We start from the raw sequence: 25,215 nt of genomic DNA, 5'->3' as shown, positions 1-25,215 counted from the left end.
AAACTATGTCCGACACACCATAATGTTTTAAACATTTAGTGTTGATCCTGAACTGGTTTATCCCAAGCAAACCATGAGAAGCAACCAACCCAACAATTGCAATAGAAACATTATGTCCCCAATGCCATAATTCTTTAAACATTTGGTGTCAATCCTTAGCTAGATTTATCCCAACAAGCAAACTATGACATGTTTTGGTTACCCTTATTCTGGATTGATGATTCCACCAAGATATGCTCATTCAAACTTTGCCTTGTGAAGGCAAAGTTAGCCAATGGTTTAGGCCTCTAAACCCACTTAAGAAGGTCATGGTTTAGGTCTCTAAACCTGTTTAAGAAGGCTAGCTACTACTATGTGATCTTGCGTCCAGCTCTTTGATCATTCGTTTTCGGGTTTATTGTTGAAGATGTGCAATAATGCCTCAAGTAAGTGTGTGTTACGTGTGGATATATAAGTGAGTTGCATACATTCTGCCATGAGTTATGGGAATTCAAATGGTTGTCGTGGATTATGAGGGGATGTGCAAGTCATTGCGATGTGTGTACTACTTATTCTGGCAAAAAGAAAGTCTCAAGTATCTTAGTCTTAAGGAAAAAACTTGATTGAAACTGGCATAGGTAAGTAGTTAAAAATATGGACAATTTCTTGTAAAAACTTTGGGGAATTTTTAAAAATTATTAGGAGTTTTTTTTTAAATTTTAAGAATTCAGGGCTCAAAAAGATAAATTTTGGGTGAAAATATTGATAATGGAAGGTAAAAACACTCTAGAATTTTCTAAGAAAGGAAAATTTTTGCAAGATCATTGTTAGGTTGAAGATAGAGAAATTTAAAAAATAATAATTGGATAGGGTTTTTTAAGCTTTTAGAAAAGCTTTAGAAAGCTTTTTAGAACATTAAGCTTTTAAAAATCTTAGAAGCTTTAAAGATTTAATTAATAAAGCTTATGGTATAAAGCTACTAGGCAACGACCGGCAGTGCGTAGGCGAAAAACTTGAAAGTAATTTAGGAGAAAAGAAACATTGTGCATGGTTGAGGAGGGGGTGAAGATGAAGTTTAACTATAGGCCGAGGTAATGGTGGTTTTGAAGCCTCTGGGTTAGGATAATTAGATCCGCACTCTGCGATTAAGAAGAGGATTTAGGATGAGAAAGATGGTTTTGGGAAGTGGTTTTCCACCTTTGGTTGACTTATGGGTAAAAGAAACATGGAAATCAATTACCCAATGAACATAAACATGCTTCTCTTTGAACCTTTGAATTTCCTTGTAATTGATAAGTGAACATTACCTCCTCTTGATTTCCAAGGCCCCTTTATCTTATGGTTATTCACTGTTTTCAATTTTTGCAATCAATTTTAGCTCCGATACCACTGTGTTGTGGGAGGTTGAGATAAACCCAATGAATTGATTACAAAAATACTAAATACCAAGCATAAAATAGAATAAACAATTGCACATGACACAAGATTGGGTCCCAAATTTCTACCACATGAGTGAGCCTATGCTTCCTCTTAGTGATTTGAATATATTGCTTAAAATAACTTGTGGGGCTTAAAATAGTGTCCTTCTACAAGTATGTCAACTTCTATAAAAATAGCTTGCATTATTGGACGTGCAAGCTAATCTACTTCAAAAATAGATGTGATCCTAAGACCATATAAATGTGTACCTATATTGTAAAATCAAATATGCACAAAGGGAGCTTTCATATGTCCCAAATAATATATATAGGTTGTCAATATATATGGATGGTGCCCAAAATGAAATAATGGTGCTTGTTGTCACAAGATCAAATAATATTTATCGACACTCAAAATTGATTATCTTAAAATATTCACAACCACCAGCTTACCTCCATTATTTAATCTAATGATCTTAACAGCACGAGAAAGGTCCAAGAAAAATAAATAAAATCTAAAAATACCCCATTTTACGGTGTGCGATATCTTCTATTTCATAGCGTGAGATAGGTCCATGAAGCAAAATAAAAAAGAGTGAGATTCATTTTACAACATGAAAAGGTCCCTCACTTTCACGGTGTGAAAGGAGTCCAGGGGGAAAAAAGAATAAAATTCTTGAAGTCCCCCATTTCATGGCATGAGATACCCTTGTTTCACGGCATGAGATAGGTCTGTGAAGCAAAAACAAAACAAAAGCTTGAGATACCCTCTCTCATATTTTATTTTGTAGCAAATAAATCATCCATTACCGATGATATTCTTTTACTCCACTTAAATGTAGCTTATGTACCTAACTTTTATTTGCACATTTGATATTTTAATCTACTGAAATTACAATTTCTAACATGACTTCCATGCAAATGTTATTTTTCTTCTTCACAACCATTTAATTATAAGATAAGGCTTCTTTACCATCTTTTATTTATAGTAAATAACTTTTAGTAATATGCTCTTGTATTATTAACTCTTTTTTGCTAGTCCTTTTGACTATAACAACAAGAGAAAATATTTATCACACATATTTAGTAAAGTATAAAGGCCACCCCATTGAAGAGGATCAATGGAGCTACCTGATCATGCCCTCATGCTGTGTATCCATCCTTCATTACATCTTATCTTCCTACTCGCCCATGATGATTTTTTATTTTGTGCAATTAAGCATAATTGCTTATTACCTCCACATAATATTATAAGAAGTTAATTCATGGAAATTTATATTCTCACATTTCTCATTATTTATGAATTCTCCTAGATAGGTTTAGATTAAGATGCTTTTCTAAATCCGAGTGATTTTGTAACTTACTTTACGCATATGCAGCAGGTGATTGTGTACATACGTGAGAGTATGGGTTACATTATCTTAATTTTATAAGTTTCGTATAGTTTTTTGTATTTTTAATCAATTAATTTATTAATTGATTGGCATAGTTGATATAAGGGTAGATCCTTGGGTTGGACAATGGTGGTGAGCTAGTGGTAGTTAGTGAGACACTCGACTTTGGGTCTCAGTGGAATATTATTTGATTATGTGGCGATGCGCACCATTTATTTCATTATGGGTGACATCCATATTTATTGTTAGTGGATATATTTGTTGGGACATGTGAAAGTTCTCTTATGCATATTTAATTTTATAAGAAATGTACACATTTATATGGCTTAAGGTTTACACCTATTTTGAGTACTTTGGCTTGCACATCCAATAAAGCAAGTTATTTTTGTTGAAGTTGATATCTTTGTAAAAGTGGACACTATTTTGAGCCTCACAAGTTATTTCAAGAAATATAATTAAAATATACTAAGAGGAAGCGTGGGCTCACTCTTGCGTGGGCTCAATCTTGTGTGGAGGCAAATTGGACCCAATCTTGTGTTATGTGCAAATGTTATTCTATGCTATGTTAATTATTACTTTTTAATTATTTTATGGGTTTTTTCCTCCAACAGTTTCTCTCTAGTGAAACTTTAGTGAATTGTTCTCTATAATGCTTCTTGAGTGCACATGTGAATGGATTCAAATATGCATGTTTGGTTCAAATCACATCACATAATTTGTGCTTACATCTTGTAGCCTTATTCCTGGTGCCACATATTTGGTGGGCTCACGGCTCTTGCTTTGTGGACTCACACCTAGCGAGTCTCACGTCTAGTGGACTCATTGCTCACACCTGGCTAGCTCACATCTAGTGGACTCATGGCTCGCACCTAGCTACCTCACATCTAGTGGACTCATGGCTCACACCTGGCTCGGTCACATCTAGTGGGCTCACGCTTGGCTAGGTTCATGTCTAGTGGCTCATGCCTAGCTAGGCTCATGTTTAGTGGGCTCACGACTGAAGCTTTATGGACTCACACTTGGTTAGGCTCATGTTTGGTGGCTTATACCCTTTTTTGTATGGAATGGGCTCACACGAGTATGGTGAGCTAGTCAAGTCTCCTTTGCTGATAGACTCACGTCTCATGGATTTTCAAATGTAGAAGGTAAATGTAACAATTCCAAAGTTTTGGTTAAGATTATGTATAAGCTCTACGTAAATCTAGTATAGTACTAGTATGAAATTTAGAATCTCTATGAGATACGATGACTTTGATGAGCTATAATGTAGATAAACGTGTTCAATAAACATATTTGTAGCTTGTTGGGGTGTTAAAGTCTTTTTGCACGGAATAAATTAGGCTTGCTTACTTAGATAGTCCACTATAGTCCAAATCATATCATTTTGATTAGCCGTGTGATAGGTAAGCCTTTAATAAAATCCATAGATATTTGGTCCCATACTTAGTAGGTATGGATAAAGGCTTTAAAAGACCTTGAGTCTTGATTTTACAGCTCTTAATCTTTTGGCATACCATGCATTTGACTACAAATTATGTAATATCTTTCTTTAGAGAAGGCTATAGAATTCTTTGCTAACAACGTGAAGAGTGGAGGAAACACCTTTATGTCCCATGTACAGAGGTTGATGCATCTATTCCATGACCCTACGTCTAAATGGTTACATTATGCACGATTTCTTTTCCTAAAGAGATAACATTCATGATGAGAATAGCTACCCTACGTCTAAATGGTTACATTATGCACGATTTCTTTTCCTAAAGAGATAACATTCATGATGAGAATAGCTACCTTTAGGGTTCCAACCATTATCACACATACTAAGAGAAATCTGGATCACTCATGTATGTCTCTTTCATAGCTTCAAATGGTTCATTTTCGATGGCAGGAATTGGTTAATACTAGGCCTCCTACTAAGAGTGTCAACCACTACATTTTTTTTCATACCTTCAAATGGTTCACTTTCAATGGCAGGAATATGATTAATACTAGGCCTCCTACTAAGAGCATCAATCACTACATTTTCTTTCTCGGGTTGATACTATATCATGGGTTGAAAACTTTCAATAAATGATACCCATTTAATATGTCTATCTAAGATCAGGGGCTAAGAGAGCAAGTGCTTAATACTATGTTGGCCTGTCTTAATTAGAAATTATGATCCCATAAAATAGTGTTTCCAAATCTTGAGAGTGCGTACTACAATAATCGATTTCTTGTCATATGTGCTATAAGCCTAACAATATCCTAAGCCTTGTCTTCTGAATTCAAGTAACCCCTAACACCTGACACTCCTCTACCTCTGCTGGTATTTAGGCAAGAGTTTACGTCTCGTACGTATACAATCCATAATTTTAGGTCATAATTATATTGGAATAACTCAAACAATAATACTAACATGTGGTAGCAATTAATTGGACTCACTCAACTCATAATAACCTAATCTATAATGCAAAGTAAGCTTCAAAACAAAATAAAAAACAACAAATCTAACTCATCCAAAGCTCTAAAAATGAATGCCTTTCTTTCAAAGTGTGACCTAAACGTGAGGAAAAATTGGGATCTTCAAGGGTTGAAGAAAGAAAAAGTGGCCAATTTATGAGAGAATGGGATGAGGTATCTTTTTCACTATCTCTCATTTGTTGGGACCCTACTCCCTTCTTGTTAACTTTTTCATATCCTAAGGTCTTCTTGTCCTCCTTTTTAATGTACGAAAACGTTATCAAATTTATTATTTATTATTTATTTTTAGCGAGGAACACCGGTTTTATATACACTACTCAACTTGGATGCGCGCCAAGGCCACATTTTCTCATTGGCACGCTTTTCTGCATTTGCATGATGCCTTGCCTCTTGAGCAATTGATAGAAGCATGGAGGAAGGAAAGCCCCTCACCAGAGAGAATCGGGTCAAGGAGGAGGTTGAAATACTGCAGCACGAAGCAGCTGTCCACAATGTTGATGATGATGTCTCGGACAAGGTGGGCGGGGATGGTGAGGAGGATGCTGTGAGTCCAGACGAGTTTGAGCTCATGTTCAAGAGGTTCGCACAGGAGCCCATCCCAGTTAGCGTTTGCGATGTGAAGGTCCAGGGCAACTCCAAGACCAGGGTCTCTGTGATCGAAGCTCACCTGGAACGTCTCAAGAATGCAGGGACCAGCCGAGAGCTTCTGCAGGAAGCAGCTCATGCCGTTAACCGCATTGAAAGCATGGGTCTCTTTGAAAAATGCATCATCTTCCTCGAAGCTGGTCCAGTGCACGGATCTGTGAACGTTGTTGTGAAGGTCGAAGAAGGCAGAAGGCCATGTTCTGTTGACCTTGCCATCTTCTCTAAGCCTGAGGTATGCTAAACATTTCTTTTCTTTTGTCTCTTTGCTTTTCCCTTAACTTAAAATAAAAGCAAGAAGCATCTTTACATCATCAACCATTAACATAGTGCAAATGTGTAGGACCAGAAGAGATCTTTGGAAGGCTCTATCAAGTGGAAGAACCTGCTCGGTTATGGTGAAACTTGGGATGGTACAGGGAATTATGGCTGTGATGGAAATCATGAAATGAGTGCTGGACTCCACTTTCCAAGGTACAAGAGTTTGCCAACTGCCCTGGTAACCAGAGCTGCTTTCTTCACACCAGACTGGTTGAAGTTGTCCTCCTATAAAGTGCGGCTTGCAGGCGTTTCGATTGGATTGCTGTCAGACAAGCATCAAGATTTAAGCTACAATCTGACTTGGGAAACCTTGCAAGACAATGATCACTTAGATTGGCCTGTTTTGCTTCCATCCGTCAAGTATGCTTTCAAGATTGATGAGCGAGACTCTGTTTTGAGGCCAACCAGGGGATATGCCTTTAGGATTGCTACTCATCTTGCTGGAGTCGGGTTAGATGTGCCTGAGTATTCTGCTCGTCAGGTTAAGTCTCCTCACCCTTTGTGGTCATCATCATGGATTGTATATTACACAATTGTTGTTTGGCAGTTTCCGGGTTTTTTAATGATGTCATAGCAAAAAGAAGGTTTTTAGCACAATCCACAGCATGGAAAAACAAGAGAAATGGCTAAAGGAATTGTTGGTGGACTCAAGAGATGCATGGTTCTCACCACTTTTACCACATAAGCATTGTGCCTGCTTATACATCTAACAATGACTGCATCATTGCTCACATATAGAAAAGAGATAACAGGTTCATTCAAAATCTCGTTGTTCATACTATGGTTTCTACTCTTGCGTTGCTTGTAACTTTAATGAGCAAGAACTAGAACATTTCACCAAATTCTGGATAACCTTACTAGTGGCATGAAATGCAAGTACAGAAGGGGATTTTATTTTATTTCCAAGTTAAGTGAAGAGAGAAAGAAAAGAGAATTAACGTCATAGAAAAGATCAGGAGGGTCTATAAGACCATTCTAATACATCAAGAATGTATCTATTATACACCGTGACGACATGAAAAGAACTGAAGAAAAACACTAATTGTCTGTTTGATAATAAAAGCTGAAAACTTCTGACTAAGATACCTTGCTAAAATGGGCATTTAGTGTGATGTCTTGGTCGTGCTCACCACCATTCATCAAGTTAACACCATTCAAATGACCATTCATCAAGTTTGCACCATTGGAATGCCTTGATGGTTGTCTATGGGGTAGCCAAGTGGTCTACACATCATATATGGGGCAACTGCAAAGCCTTGATGGAAATATTTTTGACTATTTGGTAATAAAGGCTGAAAACTCCTAACTAAGAGGTCGAGTGCATGGTCGGATTCATGTGTATGTAAGGGCATTTGTGCCAATTCATTGTATTCTTGTCCAGGCGCCCAATGAGCAGCAAAGTGTGGACAACATTAAAATATTATGGTAATGAAAACCCTAGATTAAGGTTGGCCAGCCAACTAACCCAAGTCAATACAAATAAACACTACCCTATCTGACATATGTAAACGCTGCCCTATCTGCTCCCTTTGTCCACAAACTGGCCAGCTTGTAGCACTCCCTTGGAGGCGCCCTCCGTTGTGAGCCGCATATACCCAGATATATAAACATTGCCCTTTCTGCCTCCTCCGTCCACAAACTAGCCCCCTAGTCCCTTGGAGGCGCCCTTCTACTGCGAGCTGCATATACTCAGATATATAAATGCCGCCCTATCTGTCCACAAACTGGCTGGCTTGTAACACCCCCTTGGAGGCGCCCTTCTATATCGAGTTGCATATACTCAGATATATAAACTCTGCCCTATCTGTTGGGAGCTTCATATACTCACTCTCTGTCCACAAACTGGCTAGCTTGAAGCACCCCCTTGTAGCACTCCCTTGGAGGCGCCCTCCGTTGTGAGCCGCATATACCCAGATATATAAACATTGCCCTTTCTGCCTCCTCCGTCCACAAACTAGCCCCCTAGTCCCTTGGAGGCGCCCTTCTACTGGGAGCTGCATATACTCAGATATATAAATGCCGCCCTATCTGTCCACAAACTGGCTGGCTTGTAACACCCCCTTGGAGGCGCCCTTCTATATCGAGTTGCATATACTCAGATATATAAACTCTGCCCTATTTGCTGGGAGCTTCATATACTCACTCTCTGGCTTGTAGCACCCCCTTGGAGTTGCCCTTTTTTTTGCATTGGATGGCCACCTTGTTAAGAATCTAAGAATCGAGCTAAGCCTAGTGCTAATCACATATTAAACATATGCTTAAGGAGGCTTATAGTAATCAAGAAACTTCATAATGGTAATTGCACACTAATGAGAGGTGGACAAGATAGGTACACTCAACACCTTGTATTTGCAATATGTTATGATGTAACTTGTGACGGGTGCCCGGGCCTTTGACACACTTGTTGATACCATCAATGCATATTAAAACATTTAAACATGGCCACAGCCTTAACACATATCCATCATCACTTTGCATAAAACATAAAGCTGGACAAAACATCCACAAATGCTGAAAATGGAGCTTGCACGTGTGACACCGCATAGAGGCCGGAATGGACCGACCCCCCTCCCCCCCCCCCCTTGGAGTATTTTATTACCCAAGGAGAATAATATCATGTACAAGCTTTGAGGGCCTTACTCTCCCCACGGGAGATGCGGGATTATCCATATACAAATGCCATAACACAGTCCAACACGAGGCAACCAAGCCGGAACATAGGTTGCAGAAATGCCGAGCCAACAATATAATCCATATACCTCCGTGTGGGTACTGATTCTTTCCCAAAAACCACGGGTCTTCATGCAATAGAAAGGGTACAACTCTCCATTCAGCCGGTACAGCAGGTACAGTGGCTGGTACAGTCGGTACAGTGGCTGGTACAGTAGGTACAGTGGTTGGTATAGCTGGTACGGTGGCTGGTACAGCAGGTACAACAAGTACAGAAGCTGGTACAGTTGGTACAATGGGTGGTACAGCAAGTACAAAAGCTGGTATAGCTAGTACAAGGGTTGATACAACAGGTACAGCAAGTATAAATGCTGGTACAATAAGTACAATGGCTAGAAATCATAATAAATGATTAAATACCCTTGCCTTCAGTATTTCTTCACGATGGAAGCCTCCAAAACAGTCCCCAACAGCCGGTATTCTTCATGGGCAGCCTTCAAGTGAGAGAGAAAGAGAGTAGCCATCATTAGGGCAGCCTGTAACGGTGGTAGAGGCTAGTGTGCAACAAGAGAGCCTCTATTAATGAAGAGAGAGGGCTCCAATTTATAGATTTGGGTCTCCCATGAGCTAAAATGGCAAGAGAGTATCTCACTTTGGTCCACTTTCTTGCCACATGTCCCAATCTAAGAGATGGGTCCTTCCATAATCTTAACCTCTAAAAATATCCCAATTGGTAGACATTCTGTCATAGGCACTTTGCCAACTCTTGGTATCGGCTCAATTCCAGATGTAATGACGCGAACAGAATTTCCATCGGAGTCGGGCCAAAAATAGCAACTCTCCTAAATTTTAGGAGTGTGGTCCTTTGTATTCTAGGATAATCCCCCATTTCCAAAGCTTGTACTTTCCAAATATTTAAACATCCTGGAGTCCACCAGATCCCTTTCAGACTGGGAAATGTCCAGGCTGGTGACATCCTCCCTAGCTTCTTAAAAGTTGTTCGCAACTTTAAGCTTCAAGCCATATATTCAAGATATAATCATGTCCCATCGATTGGGCGAGACGAGACAGTCTCAAAAATCCAATATAACTGAAGAATCCATGTCCCAAAGAAATGGGCGAGACTAAATAAGTCTCCATAATACCAATATCAAAATCATGTCCCAAGATAAATTGGCGAGACAAAAACAGTCCCAGAAGTCCAGATATCATAATCATGTCCCAAGATAAATGGGCGAGACAAATCAGTCCCATAAGTCCAGATATCATAATCCATGTCCCAAGTAAATGGGCGAGACAAAACAATCCCATAAGTCCAGATATCATAATCCATGTCCCAAGTAAATGGGCGAGACAAAATAAGTCTCCTGCCAACAAGACATCGGTCCACATGACCCTTGGCATAGACGTAAGTCCCGTCATGTCCACTTTACCACTTGCACTCCGTGTTGGTACTCTGACCACACACCTTGGATGAGAGGTGGGCTCAAGTAACAAGATAAAAACAATCACTCGCAGGCATAGATAACCTGGTGTTCCATAAGCATTTCTGCTACACATAGTTTATAGGCATTTCGGCCACCAATAGTTTGTAGGCATTTCGGCCACCAACTCACACTACCCTCTCAAGTGCCCATGTTCCCTTCCATCTGCTCTCTATTGTTCCACCCACACATGGTAGAAACAATCTTCAAGAGAGCACGTAGGACAAGAGAACACTACACAGGGTATGTTGTGCTTGTCACTACCCTTTGAAGTGTCCATGTTCCCTTTCATCTGCTCTCTATTGTTCCACTCTCACATGGTAGAAACAAGCTTCAAGAGAGCACGTAGGACAAGAGAACACTACACAGGGTATGTGAATCATGAGTTTCATAAGTCCAATGCATCCCAAATAAAGGGAGCCAAAAGGAATAATCCATCCCAGTAAAAGGGAGTCATAAACACAATCCATAAACCTGAGGATGGATCCAAATCCCTAGAAAAGAAGTCCAAGAATCCATAGACCTGTAGACCATAATCCTTGTATACCATAACTCTTACCACATACTCTGTGCTAACCTCACACCTTGGAGTAGAGGTGGATTTTATCCATAAAAGCATCATATCCATGAGATATCCAAAGATTTCTTCTCTATAAACTCGGACAGATTCGTCCATAGAAATTGCTTGTGAAGCCCAATATCTATATAAATCTCATCCAAGAAAGAAATCTCCATGGATATAATCCATCCCAATAAAGGGAGCCATGAAAAGAATTCATCCCATTAAAGAGAGTCATAAACAATGTTTCCCTGAAACCATCTCAAGGCAAACAACAACACCTTTCTCCTTGCATAGCTGTACAAGGGTTAGTGAACATCGAAAACACTTCATAGTATATAGCAAAAGCACCAACTTTGCAAACTCAAAGTATACTTAGCTGTTCTTTGCGAGGTTGGTCATGAAGCCAAAAGAAATATCTCCTCACCGTATCCTTAAGATATCCCGAGATATATCTCCATATAGCTTGCCTGTAAGCTTGATAATATAATCCACAATATCCATATGGAAAGAGTGCTAAACGTGTGCACATAAAGCCAACTCCATACTTCCAAGATAAATTTTGTGAATTCATAAATCCTTAGATCAACAAGCTGTCTACTGCTCATTCTCTTGCTTCATAAGCTATGAAGCGGCTGGCCATGCGTAACAGCAATGATGGTAAGTGTGGTCCCCACTTGAGATCTTTTCTCTTCCTTATTGATAGAAGGAAGCCTCCGCTTCCAAGAAAGCCTATGCTCTGATACCAATGTAACTCGCGGCGGGTGCCCGGGGGACTAGGGTCTTTGACACACTTGTTGATACCATCAATGCATATTAAAACATTAAAACATGGCCACAGCCTTAACACATATCCATCATCACTTTGCATAAAACATAAAGCTGGAGAAAACATCCACAAATGCTGAAAATGGAGCTTGCACGTGTGACACCGCATAGAGGCCGGAATGGGCCGACCGCCCCCTTGGAGTATTATATTACCCAAGGAGAATAATATCATGTACAAGCTTCGAGGGCCTTACTCTCCCCACGGGAGATGCCGGATTATCCATATACAAATGCCATAACACAGCCCAACACGAGGCAACCAAGCCAGAACATAGGCTATAGAAATGCCGAGCCAACAATATAATCCATATACCTCCGTGTGGGTACTGATTCTTCCCCAAAAACCACGGGTCTTCATGCAATAGAAAGGGTACAGCAAGTACAACTCTCCATTCAGCCGGTACAGTAGGTACAATGGTTGGTACAACCGGTACAGTGGCTGGTACAATTGGTACGGTGGTTGGTACAGCAGGTACAGCAAGTACAGAAGTTGGTACGGTTGGTACAATGGGTGGTACAGCAAGTATAGAAGCTGGTACAGCTAGTACAAGGGTTGGTACAGCAGGTACAACAAGTACAAATGCTGGTACAACAAGTACAATGGCTAGAAATCATAATAAATGATTAAATACCCTTGCCTTCAGTATTTCTTCGCGATGGAAGCCTCCAAAACAGTCCCCAACACAGCCGGTATTCTTCATGGGCAGCCTTCAAGTGAGAGAGAAAGAGAGTAGCCATCATTAGGGCAGCCTGTAACGGTGTGTCACGTGCACACCCTTCAGGTGTACAGTGACATGGCATCATTTTAGCATCATAAACATCATCAGGATTTATCAGGCATTTTATGGGCATTTTAATGAATGTTTTCAGCATGTACCACATGGTATGGGTTGGATTCAGCATTGTAGCATCACATGAGCCATCTAGACCAGTATTTGGGGCTTGTGGAGGCAGCCGACAGCATGTTTACATCAGCGTTTCAGACGACTAGCATTTTATACCACTTTATGGCATTTATGGTATTTTATGGCAGTCGTGGGCTTTTTACATCTGGCCGACCAGCACAGTCCCCCATATAAATAGAGACTCATCAGCGTTTTAGTCCATGGAAGGGGCATCTGACATCAGCGTTTCAGCCCTTCATCGCATTCAGTCCAGCATCGCATTCAGTTCAGCATCTACATCAGTAATCAGCATATTCAGCCATCTTCCCAACTCCTACATAGAGGGATACCAGCATACAAGTGGTGGAACTCAGCATTGGAGTCTGGACAGCCATCCTTCATCATTATTCAGCATGTTTCCCTCTCTTCCAGGGGTAGACATCATCTAGGACAGCATAGATCCATTTGGATCTCATTGTAACCGCATTCATCATCTAATATAGCTGCATTGCATTGCATTGACACTATCTGTTTTCTTGAGCATCATTAAGTGCAGTTTAGTTAGACTAAGGTTGTGATTACGACGATCAAAGACCTCACATGTCACATTGGTATCAGAGCGTTACAGGGTAACCAACCTTAGATCATTTTTATTCCATCAGTCATTCAGTCAGACATCATGTTAATCGCTTCCGCACAGTTAAACCCAGTTCTCAAAATCTTGCAGGCCACCCTTAGGGATTTTCCCTTAGGTATGCATTAGTAACCCATCCATCTGCATTCTTGCACAGCATATAGGGTTGCACATGGCTTGCATAGTAGTCATCTTAGCAGTCAGACTTGCATCTGCAAGGCATACATGTTTACCCATGAACTCTCTGGGGAAGAATGACATCCATCATCAAAGGAGGACATAAGTTTTGGGCTTCAACTGGCAGCAGCAGGGGGTTTCTCTTCCACAGAAGACGAAAGTTTGCTCCAACATCGCCTCAGGAGGTTCAGAGCTTCAGGAACGACGGAGATGGTAGGTGAAAGGTTTCCACAGGCAAGTCAGGGGTGACTCAGGTATTTCCAAGCAGTTTTAGCAGCATTTGCCATTCAGTTCCCGCAGTACATAGAGTCTTGGCTCAGACGACCTCAGTCCCGGCATAGCAGAAGACAGAAGGGGCAGTGGTTCGGAGGAGAAGGATCCCTAGAGGAGTCGAAGGTTGCCAGGTTTCACTCCTGCAGACGACCTCAGTCCCGGCATAGCAGAAGACAGAAGGGGCAGTGGTTCGGAGGAGAAGGATCCCTAGAGGAGTCGAAGGTTGCCAAGTATACCACCCAACAACAGTTTAGCAGCGGGGAATGTCACGTGCACACCCTTCGGGTGTACAGTGACATGGCATCATTTTAGCATCATAAACATCATCAGGATTTATCAGGCATTTTATGGGCATTTTAATGAATGTTTTCAGCATGTACCACATGGTATGGGTTGGATTCAGCATTGTAGCATCACATGAGCCATCTAGACCAGCATTTGGGGCTTGTGGAGGCAGCCGACAGCATGTTTACATCAGCGTTTCAGACGACCAGCATTTTATACCACTTTATGGCATTTATGGTATTTTATGGCAGTCGTGGGCTTTTTACATCTGGCCGATTGCAGCCAAGCTGGCCGACCAGCATTCCCCCATATAAATAGAGACTTATCAGCGTTTTAGTCCATGGAAGGGGCATCTGACATCAGCGTTTCAGCCCTTCATCGCATTCAGTCCAGCATCGCATTCAGTTCAGCATCTACATCAGTAATCAGGATATTCAGCCATCTTCCCAACTCCTACATATAGGGATACCAGCATACAAGTGGTGGAACTCAGCATTGGAGTCAGGACAGCCATCCTTCATCATTATCCAGCATGTTTCCCTCTCTTCTAGGGGTAGACATCATCTAGGACAGCATAGATCCATTTGGATCTCATTGTAACCGCATTCATCATCTAATATAGCTGCATTGCATTGACACTATCTGTCTTTCTTAAGCATCATTAAGTGCAATTTAGTTAGACTAAGGTTGTGATTACGACGATCAAAGACCTCACATGCCACACGGTGGTAGAGGCTAGTGTGCAGCAAGAGAGCCTCTATTAATGAAGAAGGGCTCCAATTTATAGATTTGGGCCTCCCATGAGCTAAAATGGCAAGAGAAGGTTACGATGACAAGTGGAGAGCCACACCATAGCTGAAGTGACAAGTGTGAGGCCACTTGTCTCACTTTGATCCTTTTTCTAACAAGTGTCAGGCCACTTGTCTCACTTTGGTCCACTTTCTTGCCACATGTCCCAATCTAAGAGATGGGTCCTTCCATAATCTTTACCTCTAAAAATATCCCAACTGGTAGACATTCTATCATAGGCACTTTGCCAACTCTTGGTATCTGCTCAACTCCAGATGTAATGACGCGAACAAAATTTCCATCGGAGTCGGGCCGAAAATAGCAACTCTCCTAAATTTTAGGAGTGTGGTCCTTTGTATTCTAGGATAATCCCCCATTCCCAAAGCTTGTACTTTCCAAATATTTAAACATCTTGGAGTCCACCAGACTCCTTTCAGACTGGGAAATGTCCAGGCTGGTGACATATGAACCATACAATGAAAGGCTTCTAATATAGATAGCCTCTAGCTCAATCTCCTTTACACATCACCATGCCATGTGGCAATCCTTTTGCCACATTCTTTTATGTGGTTCTCATCATTCACACAATATCTTATGTGGCATTTTTATCGTTCCACAACTCTCAAGATAATATCTTGCACCTCTAGGGTGTGTTCACACACACACAACCAAATAAACCGAGCTTTATTTTACATGTGAACTAACCATCTCTCTAACCAATTTGACCAACTCACCTCTCAACCTCAACAATTTTGGCATTGCCAATCTCAACCCTCCCCCTCAATGCAAATTAGAGTGTTCAACAAGTGTGTGTGTGTGTGTGTCTAGCCAATCTAGACACCTCAAGTCCGTTTTGAGCACCAAGTTGCTTAGGTGGAACCACCCAAGTGCTTTTTGGACACCTATGTGCTTGGGATAAGAAACCAACCCATCAAGTGCATCGTCCACACGTATATAACTTAATGCACACCACAATACATCCGTTTTGAGCACTTGTGGACTCGGGCAAGGGACCCTCATAATTTGGGTGAGAAAATACATTTTTTTTAATGCATAGTATAAGGGCAGGGCAGCCATCTCAAGAAATAGTGGTCACCAAAATTTTTTTACATCATTCATGGCCTTTAGCATAAGCCGATATTGCCTATGATTTTCGGGCGCTACAGAGAGATGATTGTAAGTAAGCATACATGTTTAAAAAAAACATGTGAATGGGGTCTTAATACATGAGTGGTGCGAATGACTTTTTCTTTTAACCTTAGGGTTTCAACCCTATCCTTATCTTATTGCAAAGAAAAGGTATGGCGTTGTCACCATTTGGCCACCCAAATGGTTCACTCTTGCTTTCACACTATGTACATATTGGATTGGTGTCCATGGCTTATGGAATATGCCTATGCAGGTGATTGACACGTGTCATGCTGTATAGTTGGATATGATATTCCGCTGGGACTTGATGTTATCATGCCCGGAATATCTGGAGGACTTGGCTTTCCGCTGGGACTTGTGCCTTTGTGTACATGCCCGGAAACGCCTGGAGGACTTGGCTTTCCGCTGGGACTTGTGCCTTTGTGTACATGCCCGGAAACGCCTGGAGGATTGGCTTTCCACTGGGTCTGGTATTGCGTATACTTGCCTGGAAACGCCTGGTCTTATATGGTTTCATGAACGGAAATTGCTCATGCCAATGTTGCATTGCATAGCATCTTTATGTGCTTGCCTGCAAATGAAATTGCATGCTGTTTTCATGCCTGCATGACCTATGTGTAGTTCCGGGCTAGGGGACGCCCGCCCGTGAACCGTGCGTGTGAAACTGTCTGCTGACATGGTTGTGTGGCATGTGAACAGGTGGTAAGTATTACCCAATCTAGGCTCAAATAGCCCTTAGGACTTAGCCAATATTTATAAGTGAGTGCGTTCCCACTTCATTAAAGTTTGGGCGCCCAAAAGTCACTTATAAATTATGACTGCTTCCAAGTTCACACTCACTGAAGTCCCGAGGTGGACAAGACTCAATGTCCAGGACCTGATCCTCCCTTTTTACTCATAAATGGGCATCTCCCCATGTCCCTTCACCTGATTGGACCCCAATTCACTTACTTATTAAGAGAAATTCGTGTTTTCTCTTCATGAGGATTTTTGGAGGTTGAAAACTCTGTTTTTCCACCATTTCTCTCCATTTCCAAGCTCTCCATAGCCATACCCAACTTGCTAGGGTGTTTTCAAAGCTTCCAAGAGTGTTTCCAAGTGCTAATCACTCTCCTCCTCACTCCCAATGACTGAAATTCAGCAAAACAGCTCTCATTTTTGCTGTAATTTCTGGTCTTTTTGCTGAAAACCCTAATTTCAGCCTTCCTTTCTCAAGTTGAACCATAGGGGAAGCTTTCCCAGGGTTCCCTTCATCCTCTTGAAGACTTTTGCCGCGAAGGATTGCGGCAAATCGAAGATATCCACACTTCTAAAGCTTCCAACGCGAAGGCTTCCGCTTGCAACAACTTCTATGAAGACTGGTAAGCTAATTGGACAATGTGTTGTCATTACTTACTCAATAGAAGGGCAGGACTCCTTGTTTAGCCGCCCTGTGTAGTATTTCTCTTGTCCTATGTGCTCTTGAAGATGTTGCTACCTGGCTTGGTAGAACATAGAGCCAATGGTAGAGAATATGGGCACTGAAGTCGGGCCGGGCATCAAGGCAGCTCCTTGGTGATCTACATCGACATACCATTGTTTTCTAAATGCTGAATTTCATATGCATTGGCATGGAGGATTTGGCAATGGATGCCCGTGAAGCTATGTATTGAATTTCTCCAATAGTAATACAATTTACTCAAGGGAGGGGTTGGCCGTTCCGGCTCATTGTGTGTCTCTTGTCAATTCAGCAATTTACTTCTTGTATTTGAGCAAGTGTCCTTCAAATCTTAGTGTATTTAAGTGTATTGATTAGCATTGTGTTCAACCAAGTTACATTGGTATCAGAGCATACGGTTCTCTTTCACTTCTATCGTGAGAGACGATCACCGTGAACACTAGCTATCTCTACACTTAGAACATTATGGACAGCCATACAATGAATGTTGGAGATTGTAATACAAGAGGCAGGGACAATGAAATGCATGCCTCCAATGCTTTACAGGATGAGCAAACTCATGTGGTGCACAATAGGGAACATGAATATGTGGGACAGCCGTCTCGTGGCAAAGAGAAGATGCAAGAAGAAGAGTCGATAGTCTTGAGGGCTGAACTTGTCAGAATATGCAGCGGAGATGATGACCAAATCTGGGAACACAAGAGCAAAAACGCAGGCAGAAAAAACAGCACAGAAAGAGAGAGATGTAGGCGTGTAACTCTGCTCTGATATACACAAGAAAATCCCGAGATATGATACAAATAAGGCATGGGGGCTGAGGACCTATATATACTCCCCTAGAGGGCAGTCGGCCAGCATCAGGAAAGCCCACGACTGAGGAATATGTCCACGACTGCTGAAAATAGCAGTCGGCCAGCTACAGATGCCTCCGCCTAGACAAAACAAGTCGGCCAGCACTCTGACAGCCCACGACTGATGTAGATCCAGTCGGCCAGCTTCAGAGTGCTCCTGGCATCACCTGGCAGCCCTCCCAAGCCTCAGAAAAATGGAAAAAAATAGGGGAAAAATACGGAGTGTGGGGAAAAATGGGAAAACACCTCATAAGGGCGGGCACACCCACAACAAAGGCCCTGGTGTATAAATCTAGACAGGAGATGACTTCTAACACCCCCTCTCAGCTCCTAGCTGTGTAACCAACCACCGGGAGCTGGGGTGCCGCCTGAGCAAATCCTGAGAGCGACTTCGTGAAGAGGTCCACCGTACTGTCCTCCGTCGAACAGAACTCCAGCAAGATGTCATCAGCAACAATCTGTTCACGAACAAAGTGCCTCTGGATGACCAAGGGTTCCTTCAGTGGAAGCCCAAACCTGCAATGTAACCTCCTCCTGCTCCATAAAACTGCTCCTGGGCCATAAGTAGATCTCCTCGTGTCCGGATCTCCTCCCCAAACCGAGTCACTCCAACCGCGGAGTCGGACTCCATCCAACAATCCCCCTCCTGTGTACAAGAGTCCATGATCCTTCGCATGTCGCAGAAACCACAGGAAACGCAATCCTGCCTCACAAAGAGACATCTGCAACCAAGAGCTCAACTGCCTCATCAGGAAGCTCCCGTCCAATCCGGTGTCCATCAACCAGATCCATGAACCATACAGCTTCTGAATCACAGAGACATCACACTGCTCACAAGGATCAACACCTGTTACGGTGCACAAGCAAGTCCTGGAAACCTGATGAAACCTGTCAACCACCCCCTCTGAATCCGGAACCACAAAGCCTGGAGAAACCACCTCCTTCTGCAAGTAATCACCTGTCACCTGCCTGGCTTTCCGAAAGGTCCCCGTGGAAAGAACATCCTCAACTACTGGAAGTTCTATGCCCCGAACACGACGAGACAGCGGAGCATAAGTGACATGTTCAGCTTCCTCTGACTCACGAACACAAGAACTACCAACCTCAGTACTGGAAAGTTCCTGCCAACTGCTGCCATCTACTGGCCAGCTATCCACCACCTGGTCTCGGAAAGCCCGCACCTGCAGCGTATCCACACCTGAGTAGCTATTACCACACTGCCACTCATCACAATCCTGAGGACCTGGGAGAGAGAGTGCTGAAAGCCTGTAGACTCCATTCTCCACTCCACCTTCCCACACCACTTGGCCCGTTGCTTTGTCCTGGAGAGCAACAAAATGCTCATCAAACTCCACCCGTACGCCAGTCTTGCAAACCTGATGCACTGACAACAGATGAAAACCAAGTGCCGGAACATACAACACCTGGGAGGAATGCTTCCCCCCTCTGCCATCGGGAACTATCTCCATCCTGCCCTCACTGTGAACTGGGATAGTGGACGTATCCCCAGTAAGAATCTGACCAGAACACCTGCAGAGATCCTGTAAACCGGAAAGGGAAGGAGTCATGTGCCTGGAAGCACCACTATCGAGAATCCACTCCCGTGTATCCGTTGCGGAGAGTCCTCCAATCTCCTCCCTGCTTGAAGAAAATGAAGCATCTGTGTCCATCACCTCCAGGTGCACAAAAGCCGGAGTCTTCATGATTGCTGAGGAGTCTTCACCCTTCTCGGTCTTCCGCTTGGGACACTGCCTCCAGTAGTGGCCTTTCTCGCCACAATCATTACAGGTCCTCTCTGCCTTTAGTTTCTCGCGGTCAGCGTCGGACATCTTCTCAGAAGACTTCTCCGATGAAGCCTTCCCCTTGCCCGAGTTACGGCCTTTCGACCGTTGGCCAATAAAGGCCTCCGAACCTCCACCCTGAGGAGGGTTCGTGAATCGTTCCTCCTGGTCCAGGACCATGGGCACAAGCTCCTCCCACGTGATGGTGCTGAGCCTGCCACTGGTAATCAAAGAGGAGTAGAATGCTGAGTACGAAGAGGGCAAATGTGACAGCAACGTTATGGCCATGTCCTCTGACGATATCTCCTTCCCAGCCTGGAGAACTTCCTGCTGAAGAGCCTGCAGCTTGTTAATATGCTCCCGCATCGTCGCCGACTTTGCAAGGCTCATAACCCGCATCTGTACTTCCAAAGAAATCCTCTTCATGGGTGATACCCTGTTGTACAGAGAAGCCAAATGCTGCCATATACCTCTGGCCAGCGTCATGTGCTTTACATGATTGATTACCTGTGGTGTGCAGTTGAGGAAAATAAACGAACGGACCCTGGCGTTGACGCGATCCCACATCTGCGTCTGGGCCTCCCGGTCCTTTCGGGTTGACGGTAGCTCCCCTTCCTCTACTTCCGGCCGTGGAACACCAACAACGACGAAATCGGCGAGATCGTAGGACTCCAGAACGGATTCCATCATCACCTTCCATATGCCGTAGTTGCTCCCGTCCAACTGACGGTCCACCGGAAACGTGGGGAGTGTTGGGATCTTCACATGTCTCTCGGCCATCTCAAACAGATCTGCCATAGCGGGGATGTACTCTGAAAAGGGTGGGTGGGTGGGAACAAAGAAGAACTGATACCTGCAAGTGGCTGTCCAGCAAATCAGCCCGCCTTCCTCTTGCTTCTCCTCTTCCCGAACAGTCCAGAACAGTCCACCAATCAGCCACAAAACAGCCCCCCTCTTGCTCACACAAATCCCAAGACCTATCTAGAGCCTAGGCTCTGATACCATGTCAGAATATGCAGCGGAGATGATGACCAAATCTGGGAACACAAGAGCAAAAACGCAGGCAGAAAAAACAGCACAGAAAGAGAGAGATGTAGGCGTGTAACTCTGCTCTGATATACACAAGAAGATCCCGAGATATGATACAAATAAGGCATGGGGGCTGAGGACCTATATATACTCCCCTAGAGGGCAGTCGGCCAGCATCAGGAAAGCCCACGACTGAGGAATATGTCCACGACTGCTGAAAATAGCAGTCGGCCAGCTACAGATGCCTCCGCCTAGACAAAACAAGTCGGCCAGCACTCTGACAGCCCACGACTGATGTAGATCCAGTCGGCCAGCTTCAGAGTGCTCCTGGCATCACCTGGCAGCCCTCCCAAGCCTCAGAAAAATGGGAAAAAATAGGGGAAAAATACGGAGTGTGGGGAAAAATGGGAAAACACCTCATAAGGGCGGGCACACCCACAACAAAGGCCCTGGTGTATAAATCTAGACAGGAGATGACTTCTAACAGAACTTACTCGTATGCAGGCTCTTCTCCAAGCACAACAAGAAGAATTGAATCTCTATCGCCGCGAGGATCCATTGGTACATGATCGTTTGAAGGCCAAGAAAGCTGAATCTTATATGGATCATGCAATGGCAATGATTGCTCAAGAGTTGCACATGCAACCGAGGGATGCAGCACGTGCATACTTGGCTCGTATCGAGGATGCCTATGCAGAAAAGGCAACCATCCCACATGTCTTGGAATCCCCACAAGTGCTCGAACAAGAAGTTATGTCTGAGAGGATGAATCTCCATGCTATGGGAGAGGAACAATCAGTGACTTCACGCCATGCAGGAATATCTCATGTAGCCCGTGAAGGATACAATGTTTATGGCAGTGGTCAAAATGTATGTCAAATGCCATTGCCGGCTGAAAATGTACATGCACAACACATGCAACATGGGCTGCAATTTTCTGTTGGTGCAGGTATTCCGCGTATCTCTCATGCCACTCATGCCTTGGAGTGTGCTCGTGAGGGAGAAGCTATGGCTGAAAATGTATCAATGCATGTTGAGGGGCCAGCCATGCCTCATGCTTACAGGGCACATGTATCTATGCCTTATGCATCACCTTTTGGTCCAAAAATGATGCCAATTTCAGGGATTGTCCCAATGGACAAACATGGGGGAAAACATGTTGAGATGCACACACATGCATCAAAGTCTCGTGACTTCAAAGCCGGAGACAAATCTGTGAAGTTTGACACATATCATGGAGAATATGATGCATCAAAGGCACTTGCTTTTATTGCCCAATTTGATATTGCTTTCAGTGATGCGGATTTCACTCAGAAATCCATGATCCGGCATGTAAGCATGTTCATGAAAGGCACTGCTGCCCATTGGTGGCTCACGGAGAAGCTCTCACCGAATCCTGTTAGATCATGGAAAGAGTTCAAGGAGAGGTTCTATGCTCAATTCTTGCCTCCCAATGCATTGAATGAGATAACAATGAAGTGGGATTGGGTAAAGCAAAATGAGGGGGAATCGGTAAATGCATATGTACAAAAGTTTTGGAAAGTGCTTTTGGAGGTGTTATGCATGTCACCGAGGCGGAAAGGAAGAGAAGGTTTCAATCGGGATTGCAACCCGTGTACAAAGCGGGATTACAAATGTATCCTGGTCATACCTTACACCAATTAATCGCAGCCGCCACCGCCACCGCCACCGAGCAATTGGAACTCAAATTGAGTCGATCCAATAAGGCTAAACCCTCATTTCAAGGCAAAGAGAGGGCTGTCCAAAACCTGCAAAATGATGGACAGCCAGCTAAAAGGGACCAAAACCAAGCCAAATCAGGTCCAAAAGCTGAAAATAAGTTTGCTAACAAGCGCCCTTATAAGCCGGCAAACTTTGGTCTTAGTGCTGAGAAGAAGGAGCAATATATGCGTGAAGGCAAATGCTTTACTTGTGGCAGCACTGAGCACATGGCAAGAGCATGCCCAAATAAGAAGAACAAAGCTGAAAATGCTAATGTACCGAAGCCTAATGTGCATATGGTTCCGGATGTGCAGGGCAACACTTCACATGATAGCAAAGATAGGGTTGTATGTAAAGCTTGGGGACAGCTCAAAGATCAACCCGCTTTGTTCATGTTTGATGATTGTGCATCGGAGAATTTCATATCCACTCAGATGGCAGCTGCTTTGGGTATTGAAGTGGCTATGTGGATCATGAGGATTTTCTTGTGGCGCCTTTGAATGGCTGTGATGTATTGCTTGGAAAGCCTTGGCATACATGTATTGATCCGTGCAAGGCTTACAAGACTAACAGGATCACCTTCATACATAAAGGCCGAGAACATGTAATTGATGCTGGTGAAGAGGGTGATACCATTCCCCTTGTATCTCATGTACAAATTAAGAAAGTAATGAAAAAGAGTAATTTTTGCGTACTTGATTTTTGTACGAGATCATGTTGAGAAAAATAATGTACATGTAAACACTCTTAGTAATGATAGGCTGAAATTTTTGCAAGAGCACAATGATTGTTTTGCTGATGAGTTACCAAATGAGTTACCACCGGTACGACCGGAAGATCATCGCATTGATCTTGTGCCGGGTAGCTCACCACCTAATAGGCCAGCCTATCGTGTAAGTGCATCCCAAAAAGAGGAGATCATGAAGCAAGTAAATGAGCTTCTTGAGAAGGGTTTGGTTTAGCCAAGCTCTTTCCCATATTGTTCACCCGTTCTCTTGGTTCAAAAGAAGGATGGATCCTTTCGTATGTGTGTGGATTATAAGCTTTGAATAAGCTTACTATCAAGAATCGGTTTCCGATTCCACGCATAGACGACATCCTTGACAAGTTGGATGGATCGGCATGCTTTAGCCGAATTGATCTCAAGAGTGGATATCATCAAGTGCTTGTAGTGCCTCAGGATGTACACAAAACTGCTTTCAGGACAGCATTTGGGCTTTATGAGTATCTTGTTATGCCTTTTGGTCTTACAAATGCCCCGGCTACATTCAATAGAATGATGGATCGCATATTCCGTGGGTACAGGAAATTTACAGGTGTCTTCTTTGATGACATCCTATGCTTCTCGAAGACCGAAGAAGAGCATAAAGCTCATTTGGCTATTGTTTTTGAAGAGCTCCATAAGCATAAACTCTTCATAAATGCAAAGAAGAGTGAGTTCTTCTTGTCAGAGATACATTATCTTGGGCATATTGTGTCCAAAGATGGAGTGCGAATGGATCCTGCAAAGATTGATGTAATTCGGAATTGGCCCGAATTAAGTTCGGTGCATGAGATCCGCAGTTTTCTTGGATTATGCTCTTACTACCGCAGGTTCATTCGGCACTTTGCATGGATTGCTTCTCCTTTGCATGATTTGACAAAGAAGAAGGCCGTGTTCAAATGGACTAATGTAGAGAGAGATGCATTCCTCAAATTGAAAGATGCAACTACTCATGGTCCAGTGTTGATCGTTCCGGATTTGCAAAAGCCTTTTTGTGTGGAATGTGATGCATCTGGAAATTGCATAGGGGCTGTCCTTAATCAAGAGGGACATGCCGTGGCTTATGAGAGTCGTAGATTGCATGATGCAGAGCTATCTCTTGGCATTTATGAGAAAGAGCTCTTGGCTGTAATTCATGCACTTACTATATGGAAACATTATCTTCTTGGGGCTGATTTCACTGTGAAGACAGATCACCAGAGTTTGAGATATTTTCTTACTCAAACTAAATTGTCAGAGAAGCATATGAGGATGGCCAATTTCCTCTCTATGTTTCATTTTCAGATCTTGCACACCCCGGGAAAGAAGAATGTAGTGGCCGATGCATTGTCACGAAAGCCGTATGTAGCAGCTATCTCGGTTGCCTCTCATGGGGACTTGTCTACCATGCGTGATTTGTATCATACGGATGCTGATTTTGCCACTATTTGGGCTGATTTGATGGTTGGTCATGCACATGCCTCATATGTGATCAAAGAGGGTTATCTCATGAAAGATAATTGCCTATGTGTGGTGTCTGACATGAGGCAAAAGGTTTTGGATGAGTGCCATGCTCCTCCATATGCTGGTCATAGAGGCATAATGCCTACTACGCACATGATTGAGCGGTATTTCTTTTGGCCAGGTATGCGGAAGGACATAGAGGCACATGTACGTGCATGTATCACTTGTCAAAAGGTCAA

General features: G+C 43.1%; 1 protein-coding gene across 2 annotated transcripts in view; it reads left to right on the top strand.

Moving 5' to 3' along the window:
- Window positions 1–5,563: 5,563 nt before the first annotated feature.
- The window catches only part of LOC147631187 (SAM50-like protein SPAC17C9.06), a 46,808-nt gene continuing 27,156 nt past the window's right edge, over window positions 5,564–25,215 (top strand). Inside the window, exons 1-2 of one of the 2 annotated variants that reach the window (XM_086809513.1) lie at window positions 5,564–6,131; window positions 6,246–6,698. In XM_086809513.1, the coding sequence (XP_086665639.1) occupies window positions 5,664–6,131; window positions 6,246–6,698 (921 nt within the window). In that variant the 5' untranslated portion in view covers window positions 5,564–5,663. Of the gene's footprint in view, window positions 6,132–6,239; window positions 6,699–25,215 lie in introns of both variants that reach the window. The other variant, XM_086809512.1, reaches the window with a different exon arrangement.

Source organism: Cibotium barometz, chromosome 15 (genome assembly GCF_041138505.1).
Source record: "Cibotium barometz isolate CiBa-2024 chromosome 15, ASM4113850v1, whole genome shotgun sequence".
Classification (NCBI taxonomy): Eukaryota; Viridiplantae; Streptophyta; class Polypodiopsida; order Cyatheales; family Cibotiaceae; genus Cibotium; species Cibotium barometz.
This window is presented reverse-complemented; position numbering and strand designations above follow the sequence as displayed.